Genomic DNA, 24,408 nt, shown 5'->3' with positions numbered 1-24,408 from the left:
GTGATGCAAAGAGCCTCACTGTATTTCAGTGTGGTTTCACATTATAATTTCACACACACACACACACACACACACACACACACACACACACACACACACGCACGCGCGCGCACGCACGCACGCTCGCTTACTGTGCACATTGTCAGTATGTTAGTGGTGCTGTTGGAGGCAGGGAAGCAGGCCCTGAGAGAATAGCTCCAGTGTCCTAGTAGCTGCTGGGTTCAGTCCGACTGGGTTCAGTCCTGCTGGGTTTAGTCCTGGTGGACCACTCTCAGGCCTCCTCCTCCTCCTCCCCATTCCCTTGCTCGGAGTCCGTCCGCCTCACAGAACACTATTGTCCCGTCCTGCACAAAGAGTCAGCCTGTGCATACACACACTCTCAATCTGTCCAAGACCTCTGGCTCCTTCTCACCAGCAGCACTGTATGTATTCAGGCGCATAGAAAATGCTTTGTTTATAGGTAGTCCTTTTATTTTATTACATTAACAATAACTCTGGGCTTGGGGTTAAGATGGAGATCTAACTTTGGCCTTTTTATGGTCTGCTGATTGTTTGCAAAGAGTGACGGGCCGGCTGGCTTAAGCGCTTCTTGCTTGATGGTTGCTGTATTGTGTGCTTTGCTTAAAACGTGCATGTAGTTTAACAGTATTGCAATAATATTCCTGGTAATGTTACATTAACCAGAACTTTCAGATATTAAGAGTTTCCTCTTTAACACTTTATATATTAAAGTCTTTAACATCTATATTAGAATTTAGTGGTCTTTGATACCGCTAAAATGCACATGGTATTGTATAATGGTAATACACTTCAATAGTAAATAAATTAATGAATCAAGATTATTTGGTATGTAATCTCTGTCAACAGAGTAAATATTGTTTAGCAAACTGAGTTATGAACACAATGTGACTATCTTTAGTTCTGTGGAAAATGACTGTCACTGGTCTCATGCTCGAAATGTGAGCAAATGTTTAATTTTCTTCTTGCTTGTGTTCACACACAGCAGCAAGCAGAATTTTGAGGAGTGACTGAGCAGTTTTTGTCAAAGCTACAGAAAGACTGAGACAGAGAGCCTGAGAGAAGTGGAAAGAGCAAGAAAGAAAGATGAATGAGCTGATTTCACGTTGCTAATGACCCAACTGCACGTCACGTGTGATCGGATCACCAGGAGGAATGTACTAACAATAGAATCCTATGTTAGCTTGCGGCGCTAACTGCCAACACACTGAAAAGGCTTGAGAAAGCCATCACAATTGCTTTGCTGTGAATTTCTAAAATGTATGTTTATTGTTACTTTCATTTAGGAAAGTTCACTGTGTGAGGGAGTGTGTACAGCAGTGTGAGAGCGTCATTCTCCCCTGATGCCTCGTGGGAGCTACACTTGAAGATCCATCATGGAGGTACATGAGTCATAGCTCCAACTACCACTCAAACTACCATACAAACTACCACACAAACTACCTCTCAAACACCAGCCACCAGCAAAAGTTTAATTAGAGGTCCTAATTCCGCCAAAAGGATAATTTCACCAAGACCATAGCCTCTAAACTGTGATAAAGACAATGTTATATCTGAAACTTTGTCTCAAACTGTAGCCTGTAAACCTAGCCAAAGATCAAACTACAGATGCTCATTCTAGCCAAAACCAAAGATTTTAATGAATTATAGCTAAGACTCAAGTTTTTAAATCTGGCACAAGTGAAGGACTTGATGTGTTGCACTAGGCTTTAACAGGAGTCAGGCTCAAACTAGTGTTTAACCCAGAATAGGTAAGATGTTATTCTAATGTGTGGCTCAGTGGTGATGAAATAGTGAAATATCTTGTAGGGTCAGATAAAGGAAAGGCAGCTAGCCCAGTGCCTGCGCCATTATTTCAATTAGCTCTGACTTCCCAGTATTGTTCATTTTTAAGGTACTAAACCCAAACTCCACTTTACCACAGCTGCCACGTAAACCATCTTAGCTAAGTCATATTTGCGAACTGCAGACAGAAGATTAAAACGTCGCCGTTTGAGCAAAGTGCTGCTGTTTGCTCTGGTGGATAGGGCACTCCCCACATCTTGACTTACTGCTGCAGGAAGGCTCACCCTGCACAGATCATGGTGTAGCATAGTAAACACTCATGTGTTTGTAAACACACACACACACACACACACACACGCACACGCAGGCATGCATGCACACACAGTCCGTATGGAGTCTTGAATGCAAGCAAAAGCCTCGGGCTCTAGTGACAAACCAGGTCAGAGGTCTGGTTGTGTGCATACACATACATTGTACACACACACCACACCCAAAACACACACTCTCAGATGTACCCTGGTTGTTTGCCCTGATTCATGCCAACATTTGTGTCAGAAGTGGTTGTGTTTTCGTGCACAATTCAGCAAGGCTGTTGGCATGTATGGGGAGTTGCAGTAACCTCAATGCCACCCAGTAAGGCTGAATGGGTAGCAGTGTTGATGCTTATTGGCCACTAAGTATGTTTGGCCTGAGGATCAAGTGTTGGCAATAGATGTTAATGTTTGAGTAGCAATCTCCATGATCATTTTTATGTTTATGTTATGCGTGAGGATCTGGCTGGCAGGCAGTGTTTACTGCTGGCACTCACTGCTATGAAGTGAAATGTGCAAGATGGGCACTAATCCCACCAGGTGATGGTGGTATGTGTGTCTGTGCATCTATCAAAACATTTGAGTTACTCAAATGATTCAAGCTATTTATATTTCTAAAATACTTTCACACAAATTTGTATCTAGGCCAAGCAATGTCAGTATTCGGTGTCGATGTGTTAATGTTTATGTTTCAAGAGTGATTTTTGTTTGGTTTCCTGCTGACAATCAGTGAAATAATTGCCCACTCATCCGTATGTGTGAGTCAAAGTCAAATTTATTTATATCGTGCTTTTTACATGTGTTACAACATGTTACAACAACATGTCACAAAGCAACTTTACACGTTTAGGTCCAGCTGCTTTTGGGCAAACCAATGTCAACAGTGGCAAGAAGGAACTCCCTGGGTGGATTAAGGAAGAAAACTTGGGAGGACCAAAACTCAAGAGGGAGCCTATCCTTCGTGGGCAGCCCAGCTTTTGACCAGACTACGCTTTAATACATCACATATAGGCAATGAAGCTAGTTCAGTATAGGTAGCTTTTCCAGTGAGCCCAGGGTGGGTGAGATGTATTTGCCACTGTTGGAGTAGATCTGATGAGTGAATAAATATATGGCAACACTGCTCCAACTGCTGTCCACTCTTAAACATTTCCTGGTGTAGTCCAGTGTTGTGCAATGTTTTCCACAGTAACATCGGTACTTGACTTTGAGAAAGGCGCTATATAAATGTGACTAATAATAATAATAATAATAATAATAATAATAATAATAGTAATAATAACATGCAAATAAACAGAAATATGTACTTAGATGTGTAAAGATCAACAACAGATGAAATGTTAATAAACAGTAGATGTATGCCAGTGAGCAGCATGCGGCCCTGTAGCAAAATTACTAGAAATCAGGCCAGAGTGGCCGGATAACTGTGTCAACACCTCAGATTACCAGAAAACTCTGCAATTCAGGGCCCTGCAGCATTACATACAGGAAGCTAACCAAAAGCTTAAGGGAATAAGTAAGACTTTAGACTAGAGTTAAAAATTAAGAGTGTGCCTGAGTCCTAAATTAAAGCTGGAAGGCTGTTCATTAACTGTAGGGCTTTACCAAGAAGGGTCTTCTGGTGCAATCTTACTAATTCTAGAACTAATTGAAACCCTGCATTTTGACACTGCAGTCAGTATGGTGGCTTATACCATTTAACAGGTTCACTCAGATACTGTGGGGCCAGATCACTTAGAACTTTAAAAGCCCATAGGGCTATTTTCAAGTCGATTTGAAATTTCACTGAGAGCCAGTGCAGAGCTGAAGCAACAGGACTTGTAAGGACCCTGGCTGCTGCATTTTGTGCAAGTTGTTTACATGTGAACATGATTGAGTTTAGCCCATTCTTACTCGTGCAAATTTCATGCTCCATAGGCATGTTGATAAAATGTCACCAAAAATATCACTTTTTAAATCACATTCGCAAGACCTGGTCACTCAGTCTCAAGCAAGCAATGCTAGCAACAATTAGTTCCTCCAGCAAATGATCCATACTCAAAGCTGGCATGGAACTGTGTTGATGGTGAGTTAATATTCCTGATGTTTACATTGGGTGTGTGTATGTCTTTTCAGATATATATCCTGGGGATCATCATTGCAATATGTGGCAACTTCCTCATCAGTATCTCACTGAACATCCAGGTTGGTGTGATTTTAGATTCAACAACATGAATCTGTCTGGATAAGCTACTGTAAGCTAGTCACTAGCTACTAGCTGCTAAGCATTGCTCTCTATACAGAAGTACACCCACATACGTCAGTCCCAGCGGGGCACCAGACCGTACTACACCAGCCGTCTGTGGTGGTGTGGGATTCTGCTCATGGGGCTTGGGGAGATGGGAAATTTTGCAGCGTATGGATTCGCTCCAGCCTCCCTCATCGCTCCACTTGGTTGCGTGTCTGTCATTGGTAAGCTCCTCCGCAACCAACTTAATATGCTGGACAGTGCCGGATAGATTATTGAAATGATACTGGGAACTCTCGATATGATGGAAAATGCTGGACCATTTATTGAAATGGTGTTAGTGATTCTCACTGTGTACAGCTGAAATCAAATGAGATGTCAGGGATATCTCGTGTAGGGTTGAATTTTTCGAATATTAAAAGAACAAGATGTTCTCTTGCTCTTATGCATGTTCTTACATGTCTCTCTTCCCCATGTTCAGCCAGTGCTATCATCTCTGTGGTCTTTCTTAAAGAGACATTACGAGCATCTGATGTTTTGGGTGAGTTTTACAGGCTTTCTGTCACCATGTTTCATATTTATTATTAAAACGTGAGTGAAGAGAGGGTTTTATATGTTAGCAAGTTTAAATGACTGTGATTTAATCGTAGGGCTTCAGGACACTCACGGTAGTCATGGGTCATGCTCTGAGGTCTCTCTGCCCTTCCCACAGGGGGCGCGCTTGCTCTCACGGGCACGTACTTGCTGGTGACCTTTGCCCCACACTCTGCCCCCCACGTGACGGCCAACATGGTGGAGCGCTGTCTTATTAGCTGGCAGTTCCTCATCTATTTTGTACGTCTTTCCAGCCAATCACGTTGCCCCAACACACATTTCACTAAGAGCGCTATTTCTGGTCTTCATTTCAGAGACTTGGGAATATTGTTTAAAAAAAATGTTCAAATGTGGAAAAGTTCCAAATTTTATGAATACATACACACTCCAAAGTTAAAAGGGAACCGACCGGACTGTAAAAATGTTTTTAAAACCCTTCTGCATTAAAAAGCTGTAAGCAGTTATCACTTACATTTAAGTGTAAGAATAAGCATAAGAATGCGTGTATGTGTTTTGTGATACTACAGGGGAATTCAAGAAAACAAATCTTCTGTAAAACTTACCCCCTCTCGCTTTTGTTCCAACTAAAAGGTCACTGCAAGAGCACCACCTGCTGAAGATCTTTTTAAAAAACTGTACACAGCACAGCTGTGCACGGCATATTCATTTGTCAGCGCTCTAGTTATTCTATTTAAATATCCCTCTCTGTCTCTTCCCTGTAGTTTGTTGAGGTTGTTTTGTTTTGCCTCCTGCTCTACCTCTATAAGTGCAGGAATGTGAAACACATTGTCATTGTGATGCTCCTGGTGGCTTTGCTGGGTAAGAGTACAGACACACCACCATCTGCTGCATTTAAATTGCCATGATCCATCAGTGGCTCAGATGCAGCCGTGATGTGTGCGCGCGTGTGTGTGTGTGCACTGCAGCCTCTGTGACAGTGATCTCAGTGAAAGCCGTGTCTGGGATGCTCACGGAGACAGTACGTGGGAGCCACCTGCAGCTCACCTACCCTGTCTTCTATATCATGTTCATCGTCATGGTAGCCTCCTGTGCCTTCCAGATTAAGTGAGACTCCAAGGTTTTTTAAATGAAAGGCTCAAATTATATTCCTAATAATTTGAAGTCAAAAATTATTGCAACTGTGTTGTTTCATGAATTCACTTAAGATTTTATCTCTCACTTTCTTTTTCTGCAGATTTCTTAATGAGGCCATGAAGATGTTTGATGCCACAGAGATTGTGCCAATCAATTATGTGTTCTTCACAGCCAGTGCAGTAGTAGCAGGTATTGTACTGTGTGTGTGTGTGTGTGTGTGTGTGTGTGTGTGCGGTGGAGGAACTAAAGCAGAACTTCTTTTGTAATGTTTTACCTAAGGCTGTACAGAACAGAACTTTAATCTTCTGCTGCTGAGAATACAGCATCTGGTCCAAGACTGGTGATTTAAGCTTGTCTCTCATCCTGCCTCCCTGCTCTGAAATGTGCAGCATCTGATCACTGATGCTGATTGGCTTAACCACATAAGGTGACATGCAGGTCTGTCTCAATGAGCCAATTACCATCACAGGGACATGTGTTATAGAGTGATGCAACATGCTTAAATAGATGTGATGCAACCACTGCCATTGAGTTCTGCTTTATCACCAAGGGACTGATGTATGTGAGTCCTGAGATTGGTTCATGCAGCTAAGCACTGCAATAGCAGGTATTGTACTGCATGTAATGTGTTCATGAATGTAGCAGTTTCTTTTGTGATGTTTTATCTGAGGCTGTATTGAAATTTTAACCTTGAGCCAATGAGAATACAGCATCATATCCAATGATAAAGGAGGTTTCTGAGATGACAGACCACCATGAATCTCCACTTCTTAATGTGGCACTCCATTATGAACCAACACTGTTAGCAGTGTGAGATCAGTCAACGAATGCAAAGATCATTATCCATGTATATGCATGTTATGTTATAATAATCTTTCTTAGAAACAGAATAGAGAATGGACCTGTGAAAGCACATGCTTAAAAAGCACTGCAATGCTTATTAGATTGCAAACTTGGAATTTTGCTTATATTACAAGTGTGGTGAGTCATTAACTGGACCACAGAGAGGCACTGCTTTCTGTGTGTGCGCACACACACGCACACACACGCGCGCACACACGCACACACGCACGCACACACACACACACACACACACACACACACACAGCCAGAATTGCATAATGTCACATTTGCACCAAAATCCAATTATTTATGACTCATCAATCCCTCTTTCTATTTTTATTTATTAAACACATATTGTTTGTCTGCTCTTTGAATACTTTATAAAAGCCTATCATTCCCAATGGTGGTGTTCTGAATAGTTTGATTTCTTAAAGTAAATAAATGATTTGTAATTTTATCATTACACTTAGCCCACTTCAACTTGAAAACATATGGTATATGTTGCACTATTGTCCAGAATAACGTTTCCAGCGTATCTACCAAAATCACATTCATCTTGATTTAAAATCTTATCTCATCTTAAGTGAGTGAGTTAGTGAAAGACCTGCTTTTCCACAGTCTTTCACAGTAAATGTTTTCACTCCCGAAGGTGTGCTTCAGGTGTCCAGGCATATTATGTGTTTGTGTATAGTCAACTGATTAAGGGTGTGTCCCAGTTGCGTACTAATTACTAATATTAACTAGTTTTTGAGTATGTAGTAACTAGCATAGATAGAAATGTGAAAGTTCAGTAGTCACAAAAATCCACAAAGCATACTTAGAAACTTTCTGAGTATGGGTTGGATAGGCACTATTTTTCCATAATGCAGTGCAAAACAGAAAGTGAGGAGTTACTCACGCTAGCGTAGAAGCGATGGCGGCAGTCGAACAGATGTTTAAATCTGAACAACTTAGATTTCTTACGTAATTGAAATAATAAATATTGCAACTTTAGTATGAAAGCTGTTTGAATTGCATGTTAATTTGATTTATCTAGCCACGGTAGCCACCTAGCTCTGTGTTTGGCCATTGTAAGCAAGTTAATTAGCTAGCCAGATAGCTGATGGCCTCTAAATTTAGCTAACTTATCTATATTTGTAAATAAGATAGAAAATTAGGTGTAAGGAATTTAGGTTTAAAACCCATGTCAAAAGTCAAAGCTTGTAATGATGCTGACATTTGCAACGCTTCATCAGTTGCTGTTAGTATAAGTAGCATGTGAATATTTTGGGTACTAATCTGCCAAACACATTTCATTTAGATCAGTACGTGTACCTAATAGTATTAGTGTGTGGTATGCACACTAATGGGGGGTCTTTTATTTAACAAGACTCATATGGTGAGTGAGGTTGTGTGGTATAAGCAGTATGTCTGAGTCTGTGAGCTCTCAGAGGGCAAGAGGCACTCTGCAGTGTTTTGTGTCAGAAAAAATGCAGTGATCTAATCTGGGTATACAGAAAGGGGATGTGGGTCTTTGTCTTGTGGGCCTTCACCTTATGGGTCTCTATTCTGGTGTTGTGCAATTGTTCTTAACTGGGAAAACTAGAAGAACATGTAAAAGAAGTAAATAAATATTATCTTTAATTTATGAAAAATAAATCTCTAAGTTATCCCTTATAAATTCTGTTCAGATAAAGTTGATAGTGTTGTACTGCAGTTAGGTGTAGTTGTTTCAAATTGTGATTTATAACTGAAATACGTTTGTTTATTTCCAGGGATTTTATTCTATGAGGAGTTTTATGGTCTATCAATTATATACATTATCATGTTCGTACTTGGGTAAGTGGTGCATTAAATATGATTAGCCTTATCTCACTCTACTCACTCCAATGGGGGTGAGGTGTTAATATGCTTATCTTGTGTACGGAATATGGAGAATATTGCTTTTTATCAATTGTAATGGTATTCTTTTTTTTTCAGGTGCTTGTTAGCATTTACTGGAGTGTTTTTGATTGCTAGAAGTAGACCCAAAATCAAAATGGACAGAGTCTTCATCTCTATGGGCCAAATTCCAGGTGTGTTATAAAAAATCTCATTTCTCAGCAGTAGAGCTGTTATATGAATTGTATGCTGTATATGTGTCTTGTGTTTTACAGGTAAGACCAGCACTGATAAGGTGCAGCCAGAGACGAAGGACAGTAAATATGGAACTCTGGCCTCCAAATTTGTGTGCAACAGTGGAGTCCAAGATGACTCTTAGCTCGCCACCTTGTGGAGGAACAGAGAACTGCAATGTGGTCAGAGGCTAGAGCAACAAACACATTGCAAGGAGATGTGTATATGTGTGCAAGACAAGAGAAACGTGCTATGGTAACTGACTGAGTACTAAATGTGGACTTTAGGTTCCTGTATTAAGCTTCTCGGAGAAGTGCTGATCATTGGCTCATAATGATCACATTTATTCAGATCAAAAGGAGCAACAGATTCAGCTCTATTACTCTGGTCTCTATGAGCCCTGGTTAGATACGAGCTGATGTAGTGTTCCCAGGACATCGAGCCTTAAACAGAAGTTAGCACTTTCATTCAGAATAATCTAATTTTTAATAGCTAACTGTCCTCTAATTGTTTTTAGAAAATGTGTAATTTTTACATTTTTGTTAATTTTATTCTTAGATGTAATAAACTACTGGTGCTGTAACGATGTTCTTGTCTGCTTTCTGCTAAAATGTCTCAACTGTGCATGGTAAATTACCATTGTCTACAACTGTGACAAAGTTGCACTGTTTTTATGTGAAACTCAGTTTACAAACCTAAACGTCACACTCTGTAGTCAGTCCTGCAGTCCTGATTCACCTATCTGCACAAGTGCTATGGAGCAGTGAAGATGCTCCCTTCCTGTAACAGATCTATGAACAGGACCTGTAGACTGTAAAAACAACACACAGCTGTAAGATCAGCACGCACAGGGGATTACATACTCTTAAAATACGTATCATGTCCAAGAGCTTCAACAGTTGAGTCTTGAAGAGATTGCAAAGAGCAGAGCAAGCAAAATAGCCTAAATCGAGTCTTTCTAATATTTTAAGAAAATCTTAAGGGGACACGCATCTTGAGGACATCAAAGCTTGAGGATATGTGGGACTGAGTGTTTCTGTCTGTGGGTTCCATTTTGTTGCTGAAGATCTGTTGTTAAACCGATGACATTAGGTTAAGAGCACAGAGCAAGATCATGCTTTCATTTCCTTCTCTGGGAGTCTTTGTTTAGTGAACTAGGGTTTTCAAATTAGACACTGATTGAAAGATTGGATTATGTCTGTATATGCCCTTTTTTATTGACTGCCCTTCAGCGTTTTATGTTTTAAATGAGTATTCATTATACAATAGCAAATGGTTTGTTTGCATTTGTGTGCATGTTTTCACTGGTCCTTTTTTACTAGGATGGTAATCTCTTCTTAATTAGGGCATGTGAAGTAGATGACGTGTGCTGTCATATATTTTCTCTATGTTTATATTTAAGTGTTTTAGTTCAGTTCAAAACTTAACCAGTTCATGAATAAAATATTACTTTTGGGGATGTTGTTTGTGAAACCTTTTGTGCAATAATAAAAAAAAAGAATCACTATGCCAAAACCCTCAGGGCTTACAGGTTTCTTTGCTGTATCAATCTTTTTTTAGAATTAGCTTTTGGTGGGCATACATGCCCAACATCTCACAATCCCTCTGACAATGCTGGATAAATATGGTCTACTGCATACATCTTATTAATAATTTCCTCTCCTCCCTGGATAACCTGATCCTAGGTCCTCAGGTTGTTTTGGAAACAAACAGTCATATAGTCAGATGTGCTCCAAACCTTACTGCACATACCAGTAGATCACAGTTTCCCAGAATCCCCTGGTGTTTGACCATCCAAGCGAAGGTATCCAGAAACCATCCAGTTCAATACTGTTTACAACTAAGGAGGCCAGGCTCATGTTCTTGCAGCAGGACCTCATGCCTGGGCATGAGCTTTGGCTCATCAGCCTGTCAGGACAGTGCAGGCACACTAGTTAGATGGCGAGGAATTAGCCTGTCAGGACAGTGCAGGCACACTAGTTAGATGGCGAGGAATTAGCCTGTCAGGACAGAACATTAGGGTTCAGGTTCAGGGTTTAAGATGTTTTACTACTTATATTTTGGCCAAGGTTTAAAAGTAAAACAGTGTCTGAAATCAGTCAGGTCAAGTCAATTTTAGTCAATTACTTGCTTTTTTACAACACACGTGGTCACAATGCAGCTTTATACATGTTTGGCTCCAGATCCCAAACGAGCAAGCCAGTGCTGACAGTGGCAAGAAAAAACAACCTCTCTCGGCAGAATTAAAGAAGAAACCTTTTCTTAAAGAAGAAAGGACCAAAACTCAACAGGGAACCCATCCTCCTAAGGAAACCCATCTTATAACAAGTCTGTGCTTTATTACATTATATATAGTCTACATAGCCAGTTCAGTATAGGTGTCAGCTTCTCCAGTGGGCCAAGTTTGGGTGAGCCATTTCTGCAGCTCTTCCACTGGAGTAGATGGGGTGGGTGGATGAATACGGCAGCGTTAGTTCAGTCCAATAGATACCAACACAAAGACCAAACAGTTCAAATGTACTTTGTACTGTAAGCAGGCCCAGAACCAGTACACGGGCAATGGGCCTTCCCTCGAGGATGCATGCATAACCTCCTCTCTATGGAACATTTGGGTGATGCATTGCGACCCCACACAGTGTTTAAGGTGCTCTGCGGAGAACGCTTCCCTTTGAGAGAGAGTCCTTCTCTGGGCCGGTTCACTAGCCTCTTCTTCTCTGTCGGAGTTCAGTGTTCGGAACCTGCATTACTGCTTCCCTGCTCGTCATGAGCAGAGAAATGGCTCCTTCCACGGGAGATACTGAGAATGCAGCACCCTCCCTTCTCCTTCCGTGCACAGTAACTTGAACGATCGCTTGAAACGTTTATGGAATTTCAGCGATAATACTACACAGATGATACATTATACTGACATTATATTATACGCTGACTTGGTTTTTAAAAACATGGAAAAATGGTCAATTGAAGGGTACTGTGGAAACACCAATTTGCCGGAACTCAAAATGTCAGACCTCAGAATGTGTAACTTAATTTTTATTGCGGAATATACCACAACCTCAAACCGACAGTTCAGTGCTTCACAAAATTGTTGGTTATTTTGGGCTGAATTGCAGACTGCCTTAAAAGGTCATAGCTGTGGTTTCTTTTGAATGTTTTTGTTGGACGTTTTTTTTTTTTTTTTTTTTTTACTTGCAATGTTAACGTCATTGTCAAAACCAATAAGAGTCAATTTTCCATAGCCTATATGTGAACCTTAAAAAAGTTTAAATTAGCTTCTTTCCTATAAAAATAACTAAGAAAAAATAATTTAAATGAAACGAGACGCCTTGGTCGCTTAGCTGTAACCTTTTGTTTTTACACTTATTCATGAAACTTCATTAGAGGTCTGTTCCATGATCAGGGCAGGAACATAGCAAGGACACAGAGTTCATTTGTCGACAAAAAGTAAAATTATCCTGGCATCATTGTGCTTACTTTATGACAAACACACCACTTTATGGAGCAACCCGTTCAAAGGCCTTTCCCTCAGTTTTTACACATGAGCCAACAGAACAATATGAGGAGTGTGTGAATCTTGCAAAAACACTCAACCCCACCCCAGGCCAAAAAAGGGGAGAATTGCAAAAACAGCACAAGTAGATATTTTGCAATTTGTCAAATTCCTTTACTGATATTGCCAATATTAGCATTCAACTTTTCAATAACCAAAAAAACAAACTTAAAAAAAGTTTAAAGTACAACAGAAAGAGTCTTTCTATAGAACGGAAATGTATTCAGCAGCACAGAGCTACTTAAAAGTCTGAAGCCAAATTATATAGTAACCAATCGACGGTCATTTATCCTCATAAGCCACTGACAACTATATTGCCAAAAGGAACACAAACCCCTCTGCTGAAGAAACCATACATCATACTTAGCCATCTCACTGGGTTACTATTCTCTGAAGTATGCATGTTTAACTCTCTACAGGCTTTTTTTTGTGATATTTTTCTAGCAGTGCTATAGATTTTAGTCCTCAATGTGAAAATGTCCAGTGCCATCCAAGCAACGTTTAAGCCTAGCTGCAGTTAATTGCTTATAGCATTACTGTAGAACAGATTTCAGCCTTAATGCAGCGTGTTTTAGAATGGGCTTTGATTATATTGTCTGCATGGGTATAGATGCGTAGGTGTTGGTATAGCTCTGCAGTGCTGTACAGTACTGCAGTAATACGGGTCTGCCCTTGAGAATAAAATAGGGCTTACATGCAGGAATTCACTCAGTGACGTTTCTGTGCAGTGCTGAAGTGCGAGTGCAGTGTGTAGAGTTGTACTGCGGTGCAGGTGCAGTGTATGCAGTGAACCTACAGTGCTTCAAGCCTCCACACGGAGCCGAGCGTAGCGGTACTGCAAGGAGGAGGGGTTTCGCAGGAGCACAGTGCCGCGCTGATCTGCCGGCTGGCTGAGGAGCGTGTTCAGGAGCCCTGCCAGGCTCACGAAGCCCAGTGCTTCTCCAGCACCTGTCGCTAAGGAGAAATCGCCCTGCGTAACCCAGCCCAGGGTGACCCGTGAACAGTGAGACGATACACTGGGCAGCGGGTCTGGCCACAACCCCCGTACCAGTCCCACAGCTGAGTCACCGCAGCCAATCACAGAACTGGGCTCAACAGTGGGGGCGGGATCAGGATCTTTGCTGACAAGAGTGATGGAATGAGGGTGGTGATCTTTGAGTAGAGAGGCGGGGCTAGACAGCTGTTCTCCTTCAGGGGCAAGGCCAGCTGCCTGGTCGTTACCGGGGGCAGGGCTTTCTTCCTTTTTAGGGGCTACAGAGACCGGGCATTTCGCTGTGGCTTTGTGTCTCTTGCTCCTCTTCAACAGGTGCTGGAGGTGGTCTCTGTGTCGGGGCTCCTGAGGGCCACTGCACTGGGGGTCTGCCCGGAGACTCCGCAGGTCTTCAGCGGTAGGGACACACAGCATGGCATGCATCGCGGGACGCCCTTTACCCAGCACGCACAGCCGCACCCACACCAGGTGCCACCCCCATTCCATCTGCAGTGCCATGGCAACCTCGGGGCTCAGAGAGGGGGCGGGGCGACCAAGCTGCAATTTCCGAGCACGTGCGGAAGATGGACGACACCAGACCGAGAGCTGCCTCAGTACCTTACGGCTCCTGCAAAGAACACGCACGCCGCTCTTTAGCTTTAAGGTCTCAGGGTCTTCTTAAGGCTATACAAACAGGGACAAAATATCAACTGGAGTACCACACACTGAGCCAAGCTGAGATACGCCTAACGCCTAACACATGGGTGAAAGTCAATATTGCACATTATAATACATTATATGCTGTGCGACACGAAAATAAGTTTTTCCATCTCTGTTCTCATAAAAGTAGTGAATTTCCATGGATTTATCAGCATCGGTTAAAATCTTGCCGAGGAGAATAGATAATATCTCTAAATATTATGCCAGAAAATCACATTCAACATACTATCTGGTGCAAATCATTTCTTGAATTCAGCACTCAACAACGCAACAGCTGTTTTACCTGAGTATCCACATAAGGTTAACTAAATATTTTTTTGCAAGTGGCCTGCTACAATGTATTTCAATATTTTGACATGCCAATATCATCAGATAGTCAGAAGTTTTTTAACTCAACTGACTGCAGTCTCTTCAATTTGTGATCATATAAAAATACATTGCTATTATCAGTTAAAAATTTTTTTTTAGCTCTTCAAATTGATATGATTGGTATTTGGTATTGATATGAGAAGTCTTATCTGCCAGACCTTATCCTAAATGCATCACCAACACAGCATGAACACACAAGAGCTGTGGTACCTGAGCACAGTAAAGGCAGATGTCAGGCGTGTGCTGACTCCAGACAGTGAGGTCACTCCCTCCATTTTAATTGGCTGTGAGTCTACGATTTCTCGATCTTGCTTCACTATCTCTTCCCATTCCTCTGCCAGCTGTTGCCATGGGCACCGGAAAGGAGCCAGGCTGCCGTGTTTGATGTAGTTTGTGCGTTTGGAGGGCGGACGCCTGCACACGAACACAGAGAAACGGCGGCAGCATCAACCAGCGGGAACAGCACCACGCTAATGATACGCCAGACACGAGCATCAAGCCTGCAATAATGGTATGCTATGAGTAACAGTAAAAACATCCTCAGAAAACTGGACTTTGGGTCGTAGATAAAACCTTCCATGCTTAGAATTACAGCAAGATATAAGCGAATTTTGTGGGGAAGTCAGTGAATAAACACGCCGTTCAAATGCTGCATACATAACACTATATGAACGCAGCATTTGAATTCATAACACTCAGGACAGGGATGGAATATTTACAACTGGAGATGCCCAAGGACATGTGAAGGATTTATATTTACATACAATTAAAACTAATCTTAGTGTAACAAATCCAAGACTCTGGCAGGGTCCATCAAAGTTAACTAAAAACATGGCAGACCATCACACAGCAGTATAAGCAGGAAGCTTCTCTGAACCTCTTAAACTTCTCCAGCAGCTCAGCCTCCTGCTGTTCCTGGAAGCGGGCACCTGCAGGGCAGTCTGGGTAATCGTGGGGGAAGTAAGGCATGCCTTTAAACTGAGAGTGTTTCAGACTCATCTGTAGTCCCCCAGTACGCACGCCACGATACACCTGACAGACACAGAGACCAATCATTAATCTTCACAAACCAAGTCTGGCACCAGTATCCTATAATAAACATATAAACACTGACTGGTGAGAGGCCATGACATGTGGTGCATTGTAAAGGCATTGTCTTTAGTAATGACAAACACACCGAGCAGGGCAGGACTCAAAGCCTGTTCGCCCCCTTTAATTTTTGAAGTGCAAAAAATAAAGGCCATTTTGAAAATATTTATTTAGACGATATTTATGAAGATCATGCAATTAACCGTCACCCTGCATATCCCTGGACCACATTCCTGTAGCCTTTATGACTAGTACTTAGAGACCCCCTGCTGGTTGGTGAACTCTTTCTGGACCCAGCATGGGAAGGTTTATTATAAATATCCCTCAAAAAGAGCTTCTATCTTTTCCACTACAATGGATGAGCAGAATGAACAATAAATGTGTGTCATATCCCATACCTTTTTTCATACCTAATGTTAGTTTTCTCTTTGTGGTGAATTCTTCTACAATATTAATTACCATCAGCACAAATCAAAACCACATCAAAAATACAAAAAACGCTGACATGGGGCCAAACACTACCATGGGGACTACGCCGTTAAAGGCATTACGCGCAAACTCACTTATTTGCGTCATAATCACCGCCACAAAACACCATTTAACGTGTTGTCTCTGCAGCTCCACACAAATGCCTACAAGGCCCAGATACAGCTACAATTACAAATCCAGTTATCATCATCATCATCATCATCATCATCTCACGCTGCAAGGTGACGCCACCAAGCCCAGTCTTAGCGAGCCGAGAAGGAAGACAGTCCCTACCAGAGGTACCCAGAAGGCCATGCCCCAGGCCTTGGGCAGCAGCACATCCCAGCCAGAGCCCCAGCCAGGCTGGTCTTCCCCCTGCTGCCTGCCCGCCTGGTGAACGAGCAGAACGGGTACTCGGCCCTGCGGAGAGGTCGGCAGCCTGGATCCTGGAACCAGCAACTCCCTCTTCATTCTGTTCAGGTCCTGACACACCCACACCCACACACACACGCCCTTTGATTCAGGTAATGCTAAGGCACAATTCATACTCTGTACTCCCCCCCCCCCAGACAGAGGTGCTCCGGTTTTATTGGTTTTGATTCTTGCTTATTCTTTTTGGGGGGGCTTTCGCACCCCAGATGCCTGCCTTTTTCAGTGGACTCCATCAAATAAATGCAATTAGCTTAAAAAGTTTGACTGGTCAACCAAATAGCTGGGGTTTTTTTTCCCCCCATCTGGACCAGACAGACACATTTGGGCTTCAATGGCAGACCAAAGACTTGTCGCAGTAGATGATGGGAAACTTGATTCAAATCAGATGGCTTGGAGTATTATTAGTGTGGCCCAACAAGAGTCAAGGTCTCATTTTTTAATACATTTTCTAGGCTATAACTAATTAGCAAAGCAAGTCAACATCAGTGCGACAGTTGCTGTTGCTGCTTCGGAACGGACAGTCAAAGCCTCAGAGCCATCTGTCAGAACCCACAGCCAGTAAAACAGGATGTACTCTGAAATTTTGGTGTTCACCCAGCAAGGGGTCCAAATCCAATTATCTGACCAAATCTGACTTTTCAAATTATGCTGTTCACAATATCTTTTTACCGTGACCTATATCTGATATCGGTCTGATCAGGCTCCTAAACTGACCCGCATGCTCAAAAGACCAATACTTCACGTGGCTCGCCCTCCCAGAGGTCAACAATCAAAATGGAGTCAACAGTACCAGCTGCTAGCCTAAAGTTAACACTCACGCTAATTTGCAGCAGAGGCCGGCTGCAAATTCAGAAACAAATCACGAGAGCGAGGAGGGAAGAAAAAAAAAAAAAAAAAGGCCAAGATGCAGGGGCTCGGAACATCGAGCGCTTACAAGAAATGCACTTTGATTTCGCTTGACATCTAAAGCACAAAAGTTGCTCCAAATACGAGCATCTGCTAAATGCCATAAATGTAAATGTTTGCACAAAAACAACCACCCCAAAAAACCCTCCCTCACTGCTGTCTTTCATCTTTCCTTCTCGTCAATGTTAACTGATTGCGAATGTCGAGCTGGACCGGCATAAGAGCATGAATTCCGACCTGGCTGTTCACGTATCGGATTTCAGTACCAGTATGAAAGTGATCCAAACGGGAACTGAAAACATCAGAGGTGCTTTTTGCTGTGTCACATATGAAAAAAATGATCAGGTGGGTGGGTGTGTGTGTGTGTGTGTATATATATATTACCTGCTCAGAGATCTTGTTGTGCGTCACATTTTCTCGGACAGACTGATCCCACAGAGCACTTTGAGCACAGAAAGCAGGAATTCCTCTCATGGTCAAATGTCTCATACGCTCCTCATCAATACCTACAAATACGCACATGCATATGCGTGCACACATGCGCAAACACACAAACACACACACGACCAGACAGTATTCCTGTCATCTCCTGTCATCTGACCTGGCATGGTCATTCCTGTCATCTCCGTCCATTCCATCGGTGCAGAAATGAAGCTGACGGAGGTGAGTGAGGCGCTTGTGGGAAGGCGATGGATGTGCTCAGCATGCGAGGAAGGGTGGGAGATATGGGCCCTGCCAGGATTCGAACCTGGTTCATCTGCACGGATGAGCAGAGGCTCCCCAGGAGCTCAGGGCCAGACACACCACGTGCTCCCCACACAGCTCAGAGCCTGAAGCTTCTCTGTATTACACGGGTGGAGCTACCGGTTCTGCAGCCTGTAGCTCCAGCCAAAACCCATCGTTCGAACAACAGCGACTGAGAAATGCGTGTTGCTCCGATTCACATCCCAATAAGAAAAGCAGTGTCCTTCAATCAGACAGTGCTTAGATTCTCCAAAGTCAGGGTAGCGTGCACATTTGCCCGCGAGTGAGTGTGCTCACCTTGGTCCCCTTGGAGATCAGGTGTGACCTTCCCCCGTTTCTTAGGCAGCGTCAGTCTGGGGTCGTCAACAGTCAGCCCCAACACACACCCTGCTGGGAGCTCAGACGTGGAGTACACGCCTGCGTATGCACGCACACACACGAAAAGCATGTAGTGCTGTTGTGTCCATTTTCTGCTGAACTCCGACATGGCCGTGTGTTGCCTTCTCCTGACACAAACAGACTACCTCAAAGCTCACCTGCCGAGGGTCTGGAGCTACAGGTGTGTCACGGAAGGTGTTGACAGAATTAAGAGCCATGTACCTCTCAGTAGATGGAAGATGTCTGCTTGTCTCTGATGTAAAGTCATGTGCTCCTCATTTTTACACACCTCTGGCCACCAGAAAGGGGAAGTAGCCATTTTATCATCAACCTAAGGTTTCAAAAAAATAAATCAAAAACATGTTAGGCATAGCGTTTGGTTCTTTAACAGCACAAACGCTTCATGATGACAGACGACTTCAGGAACATTACAACGCTAGCGTCATCTCGGTAGCATTGGAACAGCACTAGCATCACTTCCATATAATGACACCAGCAGGAGCAGCAATGTGAATGTTGCTAGTGTCAGCTCTGCAACATTAACAGTGCTGACGCTAGTCTAACCTCAACGCCAGTGGCTGGCAGAAGTGTCTCAGTCAGCACGGAATGGGAGAGCGGACCAATCAGACGGTAGCGTACTATTTCCATGGTGAGATCGCTGTAAACGCAGGCCAGGAAGGAAGGACATTAACCATTTGTTCCCTGAACGGACACCGAGGAACATCAGCTTGAACTTTTTCTAAAGGCATCAAATCTTAAAGCTGCTCACCTGATCACAATCTCAGTCTTGGAGGACGCCCAGCTAACAGGAGTTAAAGGAGATCGAGTGCCATCCCCCAGGACTTTTTTGGCAGGACGACCATCGTTTCCATCACCTTCCCTCTTTCTCTTCCCGCCAGGGCGCCGTGGCTCAGAGGCAGCCAGAGAAGTGTGACTACTGGGCTCCGCTTCTGTCTGTGGCTCTAAGGGGACCGTGTCTACAGCTGGAGCCACTGCCACAAAGCACTCGCACACTGCCTGCAGCTCTGACAGAAGGTCCTGACACACACACACACACACACACACACACACACACACACACACCCACACACACACACACCCACACACACCCACACCCACACCCACACCCACACCCACACCCACACCCACACACACACACACACACACACACACACCCACACACACCCACACCCACACACATACACACCCACACACACACCCACACACACACACCCACACACACACACCCACACACACACACCCACACCCACCCACACCCACCCACACCCAAACACCCACACCCACCCACACACACACCCACACACACCCACCCACACACACACCCACACACACCCACCCACACACACACCCACACACACCCACCCACACACACACCCACACACACCCACACACACACCCACTTCACAGATCAAAAAAAAAAAATGCCACTCATCTCTTCATTTGACTGGCCGCAGGTGAACTACGGGGTCTCCGAAGGATAGTATAAAATGCTCTTTTAAAGTGGGGCTCATCTGAGAGTAGGGTACACGTTCAAGTGTTTGAGGGCAAGGGAACACACCTGCTTTAAAGTGGGATGTACCCAGACCCACAGCTGTCTGTGAGAGGACGGTGCACTACAGGGTCTCCAGAGGAAGTGAGCAGGACCCAGGGGGTGGCGAGGATACCGATCAGGCCTGTACAGCATCACATGGCCCTCTTTCTGCCCAGAGACATGCAGCGCTCCTGCAAAAGTTGGGCCTGCACGCACGCGCACACAACCTTCAACTGCCAGAACCGTCAAACTCCCTACATTAGTAAACTGTTTTTAATGTTTTATTTTGCCAAAAACAAAACGTGCGTAGATGTATCGCAAACGAACAGTAGTTTCTACACACCGACGTCTTTGCTGGTCAGCCTGGAGAGGGCGCGCAGGAGCTCTTCCTCTGGCCCCCGGAGCTCCACGCAGCAGTGGTACGACAAATCCTGACATGAGGAACAGCAAGGAGAAAAGGGAAAAAAAACCAAAAACAAACAACAACTGGAGATGGAGTAGCTCAGAAGACAGGTTCAAGGATCCAGTCCTGAAGCAGCCAGAGGCCATTCTCTAGTGCACGCACACGTACACACACACACACACACACCTGCATCAGGCAGCCTGAGCTCATGGCTCTGTAGCTGGCTCTGTAGCACTTGTACGTGGGTCTGTCTCCGAGGCAGTAGCCCCACGTCTTCAGCATGTGGAAACGCTTCGCGTGCCAGATGTGCGTCTCCAGCCACTTGTTCTTCCTCTGCCGCCGGTTAAACTCCAGCAGCAAGTTGCCATGGCGACGGCGGGCACGGCGACTTTTGGTCTTCGACTGCTCTCTCTTCTCCTTCTGCCCTGCCTTCTGACTCTTCTCCAGCTGGGCAATGCAGAACGCCACATCAGCCACTACCACGCAGCCTCCTCCTCTCACACACACAGGCTACTACAACCTGCCTTCAAGCCAAGGCACCAACCAGACCATCTCCCTCTCTCACACACACACACACACACACACACACACACACACACACACACACACACACACACCTCAGACTACTCTGCCTCACCTATAAACTACACTGTCCCCTGTTCACACCGGCTCACCAGGCCCGCCACTTCTTTTTCCGAACAATCCAAAGCTCGCTACCAACAGCAGAACGCGAGGACTGGGGGAATCTCCGGGTGCGGAGGGGAACGTACCGCTCTGCGCGCTGCCTCTCTCAGGCGACAGGGAAGCCTCTTGGTGTTGTGACTCATGGCGCGCCGCCGCATGTGCTTCGGGAGAGCGCCAAACGCATGGCAGCTCGCCGTCGTCTTGGAAACGGCCCTCATCATGGCACTGACCTCTGCAGCGCGGGCTCTGGCGAAGAGGGACGCTAAAAGCAGAGAAGGATAAGTGGGGAGAGAGCTGTTGGTTTTATGCAAAATCAGGAAATGTAAAACTGAAGATCGTCATGGAGACCCATCATTCCCCCCCCTACGTCACACACATGACTAACAGATCCTCACCAGTGATATACTTGGGCAATGCCTGGTCAGGAGGAACTCCATCCTGACGTCCTCTCACCCAGCCGCCGGACTGCTGGGGTCTGCCGTACTGTGGTGGGCCTCTGACGTGCTGCGGAGCGTCGTGACTGCGACCTGCGCATGAAATCTGCTGGAGCACATCATATCGGACGAGCAAAGACAGAGGCTTCTGCGAACAGCCTGTTTATACACACACGGTTCACTGAAAGAGCGTTATTTTCTGCCAACCTCCTGCTGCTCCGCCGTTTCGCCAGTCTGTTGAAGAGGAATACGTCACGTTACTTGGCTGATTTCTCATTTTCTTGTGGCGCATTCTGTCTTTGGCCCCCGACATCTACACACACACAACAGAAACACGTACAGTCATGGTTTCTAGACAAAATGTCGCTGAAATTCACATGTACCGTTGTTCATCGTCTATTACAGCTATAGATGACAGCTGACTAGCTAGACACACAAACCGCGTGGTCATATGCGACACGCAAAGAACAACGAAACATTCAAATTCTAATTTATTAATGCCCTTATTTCTTACAAATCTCATTTAACTCTAATGAACTTGTGCAATACTTACTTTGACGGCGGGTTTAATCACAGAAGCAATACTAACTAGCTAGCGGTCGAACTTATTTGATTTGGACTGAAATTCAACATAACTAACTAGCTCTCCATCTACTTCCCCTTCGTCCCGATGCCCAAACACGTGTACTAGCACTTCCTGGTTCTCTGTATTTATGGGTAATGTAGTACCGTGACTGTGGCTCAGGCGCCTGAGAAGAATAAAGTTACTCCTAGTTCGTTTTTGACCACGTCAATACTCACGGGTCATCTATGATAATCTATTTAGGCTTTTAGTCTCCTACTTTAGTCTATTTCTATCAGGATTTATTCGGATTTCTTTTCAGACTGCTCATTTAATGAAAGTCACGCTACGACATGTGTTCAGCCAGGAGATGTCAGTAAAATGCCATTTAATTAAAACGCGCTTTGAAATGTTTTAGTGGGCCGAAATGATGTGGCGCTGGAGATAGAACAGACCTATCGTCTTGTATGTAAAGAACTATTGAGTAATTAAATTCTGCCACTGTAATCTTATAATTAAAAATTGTAATTATTGTCATTCATGCTGGCCAGAAGATTCAAACAAGCCTTGGTCAATAAAACTACTCCGTAAGACGTTTTAGAGCATGGACTGAATGAAATCGCATTCCCATATGTAGTTTTAATTAGAGTAATATTAATGAATTTGATTTGTATAGCACACTTTCAAGTCAGCATCATCTCCAGGTGGTTCACAGTTAAAATACAACAAATAACAGTAGTGATGCAGAAAGAAAAGGTTAGTAAAATACAATGAAAATCAATCAAATACAGTGATATGCAATACAATATGAGAAATCAAAAAGTACAGTTAAATGACTATAAAGAAGTAAAACGAAGTTTAAAAAAATCAAATAAAATTTTAATATATTAATTTTAAAAGCACCACACTTTTACATTCACATTTAGAGCCAGGAGCCTAATGTACTAAAGAAAGTATCAATCAATCAATCAATCAAAATTTGCTGATCAAAGTGCTGCACAAAGGATAAAACCGCAAGAAAACCAGACCAACAATACATAACTAAAACAATAAATAACTAAAAAAAAGCAAAGATTTCTAGACATGAATGCTTAGTGGGCCAGAAAGGCCAGAGAAGTGTATAGACTTAAATGCAGAGATGGAGTAAGAACATCTAACATCTAACAGTAGCTGGTTCCACAGTCGTGGAGCAGCAACTGCAAAGGTTCCACTACCTTTTAGTTGAATAAAGTCTGTGAAGTAGGATGGAGCCTGACCATTAAGAGCCTTAAAATGGATCTGTAAAGTCTTAAATTGAATTCTTTAATGAGTAAGAAGCCAATGATGAGAAGCTAGGACAGGAGGAATGTGCTCACATGTTAGTACCAGTCAACATACTTGCTTCTGCATTTTGAACCATCTACAGTCAAGATAATGAAGACCAGTAAAGGCCTAAATAAAGAGAACTGCAATAGTCCAAATGACCTTTTCCATGTCATGTAAAGCACAGGGGAACACTTTCAGTTTGTTTCATCTTGCTAATTTAAAGTTTTGTACTTTTTTTAATGAGAAAACCAAAAAGGCTTGGTGGTAAAATCACTGGATTCAGTGACTTGTTTAATGAGGTGCCACATCACTGGTCATGGGAACAGAAGTTCCAATGGCTACATCTACCTACTCTTCAGAGTGCATTCCCTTACCTCTGCCTCAGACAGGAGCCAAGACGCAGTCACATCCTTCATGCCTAAAAGCACTTAATTGTTTAACATTCTAGGAATAGAAAATTCAACCAAATGTACCTGCTATATAAATATTTCCATTTACATTTTAGTGAACATTATATTGCTCTGGAGATTATTGAGCTTTTGATTTGAGAGTCAAATTCCCTTAGGCCAATAAAGTTTATCATAAAAGAAATCACTAGACACATACTACACTGCACACATGTAGACACTACGTACGTGCAGCCTATACTGTACGTACAACAATAATGCATAGATTTGCCCTACTCTGTGTACAGCAGTAATAAAAGAGCTCTATCACTCTTTCCACTTCATTTGGTTGTAGAGGGCTTTACTGAGCAAGCGAAACTTGTTTGAGCTGGTTTACAGGAATCCCAGCAGGGGGAACATACCATGAGCACTTTGGCGTCACCTTAGTTTTCTGTCAATCCACAACACAGAGCATGAACAATGTGGGAATGA

General features: G+C 43.5%; 2 protein-coding genes across 3 annotated transcripts; one reads left to right on the top strand and one right to left on the bottom strand.

Annotated features, from left to right (window-relative positions):
• The first annotated feature begins 320 nt into the window (after nt 1-320).
• On the top strand, nt 321-10,424 carry LOC113576065 (NIPA-like protein 2). Of its 2 annotated transcripts, none has more exons than XM_027007970.2 (12): nt 321-422; nt 1,305-1,400; nt 4,230-4,298; nt 4,397-4,565; nt 4,823-4,882; nt 5,054-5,175; nt 5,658-5,754; nt 5,862-6,000; nt 6,131-6,219; nt 8,628-8,691; nt 8,833-8,927; nt 9,009-10,424. In XM_027007970.2, the coding sequence occupies exons 2-12, from the start codon at nt 1,395-1,397 to the stop codon at nt 9,110-9,112; spliced, it is 1,014 nt and encodes a 337-aa protein (XP_026863771.1). In that variant the 5' UTR covers nt 321-422; nt 1,305-1,394; the 3' UTR covers nt 9,113-10,424. The 2 variants fall into 2 exon arrangements, with proteins under 2 accessions (XP_026863771.1, XP_026863772.1); XM_027007971.2 differs by having other exon boundaries at nt 384-460.
• Nucleotides 10,425-11,131: 707 nt separating this feature from the next.
• pop1 (POP1 homolog, ribonuclease P/MRP subunit) lies at nt 11,132-22,328 on the bottom strand. Its single transcript, XM_027007922.2, has 16 exons — nt 22,217-22,328; nt 21,871-21,976; nt 21,625-21,756; nt 21,316-21,491; nt 20,732-20,992; nt 20,486-20,573; nt 20,170-20,348; nt 19,360-19,628; nt 19,155-19,248; nt 18,813-18,921; nt 18,510-18,629; nt 17,853-17,974; nt 16,425-16,613; nt 15,451-15,605; nt 14,784-14,987; nt 11,132-14,112 (listed from the first exon to the last, which is right to left on the bottom strand). The coding sequence occupies exons 2-16, from the start codon at nt 21,974-21,976 to the stop codon at nt 13,317-13,319; spliced, it is 3,000 nt and encodes a 999-aa protein (XP_026863723.2). The 5' UTR covers nt 22,217-22,328; the 3' UTR covers nt 11,132-13,316.
• Between the last annotated feature and the right edge of the window lie 2,080 nt (nt 22,329-24,408).

Source organism: Electrophorus electricus, chromosome 5 (genome assembly GCF_013358815.1).
Source record: "Electrophorus electricus isolate fEleEle1 chromosome 5, fEleEle1.pri, whole genome shotgun sequence".
Classification (NCBI taxonomy): Eukaryota; Metazoa; Chordata; class Actinopteri; order Gymnotiformes; family Gymnotidae; genus Electrophorus; species Electrophorus electricus.
Note: the sequence above shows the minus strand (reverse complement) of the source record. Positions and strands in the feature narration are given on the sequence as shown.

Excerpts from the sequence above, each read along its gene's own strand:
- pop1 (XM_027007922.2), bottom strand. The coding sequence starts at position 21,976 with ATGTCGGGGGCCAAAGACAGAATGCGCCACAAGAAAATGAGAAATCAG. Across the intron at positions 19,629-20,169 it reads TACATCCCACTTTAAAGCAG|GACCTTCTGTCAGAGCTGCA; the intron begins GTGTGTTCCCTT and ends TGTGTGTGTCAG. Across the intron at positions 19,249-19,359 it reads AAGACTGAGATTGTGATCAG|CGATCTCACCATGGAAATAG; the intron begins GTGAGCAGCTTT and ends CTGCGTTTACAG.
- LOC113576065 (XM_027007970.2), top strand. Across the intron at positions 4,566-4,822 it reads TGGTTGCGTGTCTGTCATTG|CCAGTGCTATCATCTCTGTG; the intron begins GTAAGCTCCTCC and ends CCCCATGTTCAG. Across the intron at positions 8,928-9,008 it reads CTCTATGGGCCAAATTCCAG|GTAAGACCAGCACTGATAAG; the intron begins GTGTGTTATAAA and ends TGTGTTTTACAG.